Source organism: Aplysia californica, unplaced genomic scaffold, assembly GCF_000002075.1.
Source record: "Aplysia californica isolate F4 #8 unplaced genomic scaffold, AplCal3.0 scaffold00516, whole genome shotgun sequence".
Taxonomy (NCBI): domain Eukaryota; kingdom Metazoa; phylum Mollusca; class Gastropoda; order Aplysiida; family Aplysiidae; genus Aplysia; species Aplysia californica.
The window spans coordinates 264,308-270,807 of record NW_004797786.1 but is presented as its reverse complement, the minus strand read 5'-3'; the positions used below and the strand labels follow the sequence as shown (position 1 = coordinate 270,807).

At 39.5% G+C, this 6,500-nt stretch overlaps 1 protein-coding gene across 1 annotated transcript in view; it reads right to left on the bottom strand.

Annotated features, from left to right (window-relative positions):
- LOC101862673 (aromatic-L-amino-acid decarboxylase-like) overlaps positions 1-6,500 on the bottom strand; it is a 20,851-nt gene that overhangs the window by 4,576 nt on the left and 9,775 nt on the right. The window contains exons 5-7 of the mRNA XM_013086877.1: positions 6,239-6,305; positions 3,627-3,721; positions 1,773-1,840 (exon numbers count right to left, since the gene is read on the bottom strand). Of these exons, the coding sequence (XP_012942331.1) occupies positions 1,773-1,840; positions 3,627-3,721; positions 6,239-6,305 (230 nt within the window). The remainder of the gene's footprint in view (positions 1-1,772; positions 1,841-3,626; positions 3,722-6,238; positions 6,306-6,500) is intronic.

Sequence of the window (6,500 nt, the reverse complement as noted above, 5' to 3'; positions counted from 1 at the left end):
ACATAGAGCGAGCGAGGGAAAGAGAGAGGGGGGGGGGAATGACAGAAAGAGAGAGAAAGAGAGAGAGATGACAAGGAAATGTTTACTTTAAAAAAAACGCAATTTGAGCATAACATCTGTAGTTGAAATCAGTAGTTTAGTTTGTGAAAGAAAACCAGCATAGAAAAGATGGAAGTAGATCTAATTTCTTTAGTAACTCCACCAACGTCAGCTGAAACGTACGACTATAATGCGGTCAAAAATTCGTGACGCAATTTATCCTCAAATATATATCTTTAACGGGTGATTCAATGACTTCCATACTTTGCACAGCTGTTTGTATCAATTTGTCTTAACTTAATCATATTTTCTACCACAATTGAGGCTAGATTTAAAAACTGCTTCTTAAATTTATATAAAATACTATAATACTACAAATCTCTTTCAGGCAGAAACTGGAATTGTTCACAGCACTTCCCGCTTCTCGCACACATTTTGCATGCGCATATAATATGGCCTACGTCACAGCTCGCCAATGACACTTTTTAATAGTAAAACTTGTTACAAGAAATAAAATTGATTTAACTGTGAGCACATTTTTGCACTAAAGGTTCTCAAAACATGTGTTCATTAAAGTTAGTGTTACGGTTAGAAAAATGACGGACTTGTTTGTAAAAGCGACATTGCCCCAGCTGTAAACCTTTTAAAATCTGCAGAAACGTTCCATTTTGATATTTTCTTGAATACAGCTAACGGGTGTTAAAAATAACAGTGATCTATTAAGACAAATGGATACAAGTCATTGTGCATAAGCTGGAGAGTCTATGTTCGATAAGAAATATTTGACGATAAGTTGCGCCACGAATTTTTCACCGCACTATAGACAACTTTGCTGGCCTCAATATATGGCGCCTACTGGCCTAAACTTCAAGTAAGGGCCATTGTGTTGGGTACCTATTATTTTGGAGAGCTTCCATATTACCATCCAGAAGTATGTTTCTGATTTGTGTGTGATCGTTCGGAATGAACCGTGACATTGCCTTTGGCTGACCGGACATTTTGTGTCCGCTGCTACATTTTTAAAGAGTTGTATTTTTGTTTTTGTATGGTTGTTTGTTCAATTTCCTGATTTTGGTGTGGAAATATTTTGTAAGTAACGTAAAATAGGCCACCATGGTACAAACGGTAATGCTTCAAGAAAAACAAAACAAGAAAAATGGGAAATGTTTGGTCAGTGATGATGGTGAAGAGATAAAACAGTCGCAATGCACAACTGAACGAGGGGCTCTCGTGGCCTTGAGGCTAGAGGTTAAGATGTTGGCCTCTCATCAAAAGTCTCGGGTTCGAATCCGGGTAGCGACCGAAAAATTTTCTTCTCTAAAATTGTCCCCTTTCACCTCCTCTAGCAATGTTCTGTCGTCTGCTTTCATCTCCTCTTTCTGCCCTGATCCCCTTTGCCCCCTCCTCTAAGGCTCCTGACTCTTTCTGCTGCTTTTCTACTGCTACTGTTTGGCTCCTTCTTAACACTTAGCCTTCTCGGACAAGGGCAAAAAATCTATGAGGGCCTGTGTGCAAGTTGCGCACGTTAAAGATCCCTTTGTGGGGTAAAATCGATAAGAGTAGGCTTCGGTGGGCATAATTCAAAATTTCCTACCAACTAAAAAAGTTTAATGTGTCCCGCTCGCTCATATGACCTTATGCAGTTGCGAGCGCCGTAAAACACTTACAAAAGATCAACAACAACTGAACGAAGCCTAGATCTATATGTACAGGACAGATCCACCTGTACTCACCACAAGGCCGTGCAGTCATAGTTCACGAGGAGCCACTTGTGTGGGCTCACACTGATTGACGTGCAGTGCTGTGGACACAACCACATTATGACTGTCTAAGTTAGTGTGGTAACATTTCGCCACTATAGTGATTACAAAGTCTGTGCTGCGAGGGAAAACAACACAAGACAGAGAGATAGAAACAGTAGGGAAAAGATAAAATAAATGGAGATAAATGGAGAGAGGGAGAAGGTAGGAAAAGAGAAAGTAAAGAGAAGGAGAGACAAAGGAAGAGGTGAGGGGGGAGGGGGGAGGGGGACTGGAAGAATATCATTGTAATTTCGGATGTTTCAGCTCTCTCTCTCTCTCTCTCTCTCTCTCTCTCTCTCTCTCTCTCTCTCTCTCTCTCTCCCTCTCTCTCTCTCTCTCTCTCTCTCTCTCTTGCCCTTTATAACTCCCAGTGGAGCACAGGCCATCAACAACATTACTCCAGCGAAGCCTGTCCTGAGCATCCTTTTCTATCTGTTTCCATGATGTCCCCACTTTTTCAATTTCCGCTTGTACCGCTCGCCTTCATGTCATCTTTGGTCTTCTCTTCTTACGCTTTCCTTGTGGGTTCCACGTTAAAGCCTGCCTGATGATGCTTGTCGGGGGTCTCCTCAGGGTGTGTCCAATCCATTTCCATTTATTCACCTGAATATCTTCCTTTACTGGCCTTTGGCTTGTTCTCTCCCACAGTTGAGCATTAGTGACTCGTGTTTTAGCTCTACGCATCAAATAATTCATCTATCGACACTATTTATTGATCATTAAGGTGGCGGGCTGTTGCGATCATTCCTTATGCGCTGACAAGGATCCAACGTTCCAGCAGAAGGAAAGACAGAGAGACTCGATAGAAAGGGGAGAGACTCGATAGAATAGAAAGGAGAGAGAGAAAGAGAGAGAGAGAGAGAGAGAGAGAGAGAGAGAGAGAGAGAGAGAGAGAGAGAGAGAGAGAGAAAGAGAGAGTGATAGAGGGGGGATCAAAAGAGAGAGGGGATGAAATACAGAGAGACAGAAAAAAATGAAAGAAGACATAGGGGTGGTGGTGGGGAGGGTGATAGAAAGAGAAGGGGTAGGCGAGAGAGAATAAGACTGACAAACCAAATTGGTCCCTCTCGACTGAGTTCGGGGATCCTGCGTCGGAATCTCCGCAACTGCATGTTTACATAAGACTCGAAAGGAATGCCTGGGATAAATGGTTAGGGAGTAGAAAGTGACTACTGTATATTATTAAGACTGCAACTATAACCTGGTTGTCAAAATGCTTCCGACAACCCCCCTAAGAAATCCCCAACATATCTGCCACTGTACTGTCTACCTAATAATAAGGTCCTCTCTTCACTTGTCTTGGCCCGCCAGAATAGGCTAATATACTAACAAGGTCACCTTAGCAGAGACTGTGCCCACCATTTCGGAACTTCATGGTGACATTAAAGATGGTTCCAGTAGGGAACTGGATAGCGGGTGCCCACATCTCTCGTGACTCATCGGAGCAGAGGAAGATAGGACTAACGCTAACATGAAAAAAAAAACCTCAACTAACAGAAGCATGTACATAAACACCATCCCACATCATCATTCATCACCACCACCACGTCATTTCTAAAATCATCATTGCTCTAAGATCCTTCACATACATCTATAATTATGTTGAACATCTATAAGTAATAGTTACATGTTTTACAATTTTGTACGTAATGCACAATTGGACACTTTTATATGCACATTTTTCTACTAATCAGATGGCGTCAATATCATAGAAATGGGCAAGGGACCAAAAAAACAAACAATTGAAAACCCATTGAGTGACAATCACCAAGCTCCGTCCCTCACCTCCACGCCGTCCAGAAGATAGCGGAACTCGGGACAGATACAGGCACTCCCGGCGTACGCGGCGTCTACGTGCATCCAGACTCCGTACTTGTTGCCTGGGGAACACACGTCGCCATCCTGGATTATACCTACACATACAAACACGGCGACTGGCTGATCCACAATAAAAATGAAATGTTTTTATATATGCAGGCGCCGAGACAGATCACTAAATTTTGAAAAATGTTTTAATGCACGTGTTCTTACGCCCCCACTGATACAATTTAGATCATTTTAGAGATGTACTTCCGACCCTGCCTGTCAGGGCCAACCTGGGCTGAGAGAAATGCATTCCACCTGAAAATGTTCTCCTCACTCGGGAACCCAGCTCGGGTCTCTTGTCTGCAACAGCAAAAGGTCTAACCACTACACCACAGACACAGAAGCCGGTCTAACTTTTCTTTCTAACTGACTTATATGATTAATTAGAAAGATTATGATGCCCTTAATTCGTTTGCAAACAGCAGTAATGAGTGAAAACTATAAAGTGGAGTACTAATTGAAAGATAAGGGCATTTTTTGTAGTCAAATGGTTCTGCCCCATATGGTCCACGCAGAGAGCCGCACACGAGTACATAGATCTATTATTCTGTCCTTCTGACTTCACCAGTGTGTCCTCTGGGCCCCCATGTTGGCCTTGACAGACCTGAGCAGCCCGACTCTTACGTCGTCTAGATTGTGTTAACTGAGGAATCAGAAATTAATTTGCAAAAATCAACCGAGAGATGACGTTGTTTTGGTTACTGCTTGGTGTTTTAACAAAAAACTTTTTTTTCCCTTACATGCTTGCCTTTCAGAATATTCGATCTATATATATGCAGAACGGTTGCACTGATCAAGGGTAACTAGATCTTTGAGTTTGCCCTTCTAAACCTTTTCAGCCTTTAATGGAAAAATACAGTTTCAGATCTATGTTTGACTGTACAGTGATGCGTTTTGGATTCTTTTTAGGTAAAACTACTTTCATTTTTTAAATTCGTTTAATGATTTTTTTTTCATTTGATTATATTCTGAGGTTATTTAATTACCGTAAACTGGGGTAACCATGACACCCCGGGGTGACTAAGGTATGTAAATGGGAAAAATGTTCTGAAAATTCTAAGATTATGTTTTCGATATTACATCAAAAGTGATTTTAAGTAATTCTGCAATGCATGATCCAAACGTGTAAGGATCCAAAAGTGTAATTAATGTAGGGCGCATAGCATAAAAATAAAATTAATAGCTCAGTGCAAACATTTTTGTGGACATGAGGCATGTTTTAAGATTGCTACCGCCTGCATTTGAAATCAACCTCTATAAGATTCCTTCAAATGAGTACCTCCTCATCTATTGAGCTTGAAATGTTCAAAGATGGGTATTAGGCTCTTGGTTAGTCAGATGAGCCATATAAATTGTGTAATTGAAAGAAAATATATGGGCTAATGTTTTGACAGGGGTTGCCTTAGTCACACAATGTGACTGTCCTGTGCAAACCAACACTTTTTGTTTTGTTTTGTTTTATTTTGTTTCCTTTTGTTTTCTTCTTTCTTTTTAAAAATGTATTTATTTATTTTTGTTTATTTTATTTAAAATTAATTAATTAATTAATTAATTTATTTATTTATTTATTCACGTGAAAATTATTTAATTCTTTTATTCATTGTATTTATTTGTTAATGAATTTATTTATTTATTTATTTATTTATTTATTTATTTATTTATTTATTTATTTATTTATTTATTTATTTATTTATTTATTTACATGTGAGTGGGTGGATGGGGGACAGTAGCCTGTTCTGAGGAGTCTGAATTCTAGAGGTTCAGTAATCATACTTTAATTAATGAAAATATTGTGTATAGCCATACTCCCTGGACAGCCTGGAATTTCCTTTGCCGGCCAATGTATTAAGTGAAATATTTTAATTTTAAAGCAGACGTGAAGTTGGTTAGGTTATTAGTTGCCTATAGCCTACGTTCATTGTGATTTTCTATTTGTAACAGCATGGAACTAGTTATACAGGGGGCATACCAAAAGTGTTTTTTTACCTGACCATGAAGGAATAAAGGTAGAAAGCTGAACTTTAGAGTGGAAGCCAAAAATTATCTTCCACAAATCCCTGTAAATTTTGGGGAATTTTGGATTACTGATTTCACCACCAGCGCACTTTAAGTGAATGGGGGTATGTTGTTTCAACATAAAAATGGAGAAAATTGAGCGCAGTGCAGTAACGAAGTATTTGTTCTTGCAAGTACTGCATGATATTTTTACGGAGATGCATGCCGTATATGGAACTGATTGCCCATCCTATCCTGTGATAAAATTTTGGTGTAAAAAAGTGATGATGCGTTCAAAGAAGCGGTATAGGGCTGTTTTTTCTGACATAGGTAGGGTCCTCTATTCTCAAGGTCTTTTCAAGGCCATACACAGATGGAAAACATGTATAAGTATAACTCTGGGAGACGACTACATAAAGAAAGACTAAGCTTAGTACCAAATTTCAGCTTTCTAACTTTTTCCTTCATGGTCAGGTGAAAAACTTTTGGTCGTACATAATGAGAATGTACACAACACCATAGGTTGTTTTACTCACAAACAGGACCAAGCTCCGCCAGGTTGTCAAATGCACAAGTGGATGTTGTACCGATCGTGGCACAAAACTGGAAAAGTTCAAATCGGAGACGGACGGTATGGAAAAAGGTGTGGGGGTGGGGGTGGGGGGGGATAGAATAGATAGATAAATCTTTTCACTTTGTGTTTTTTTTTCACATTTAATTTTGTTTGTGTAAATTAAAAATTATCTAAGGGATGTTTCTATTTTTGTTGAGATTGTTTGTTTGTTTGTTTTGTTGTTG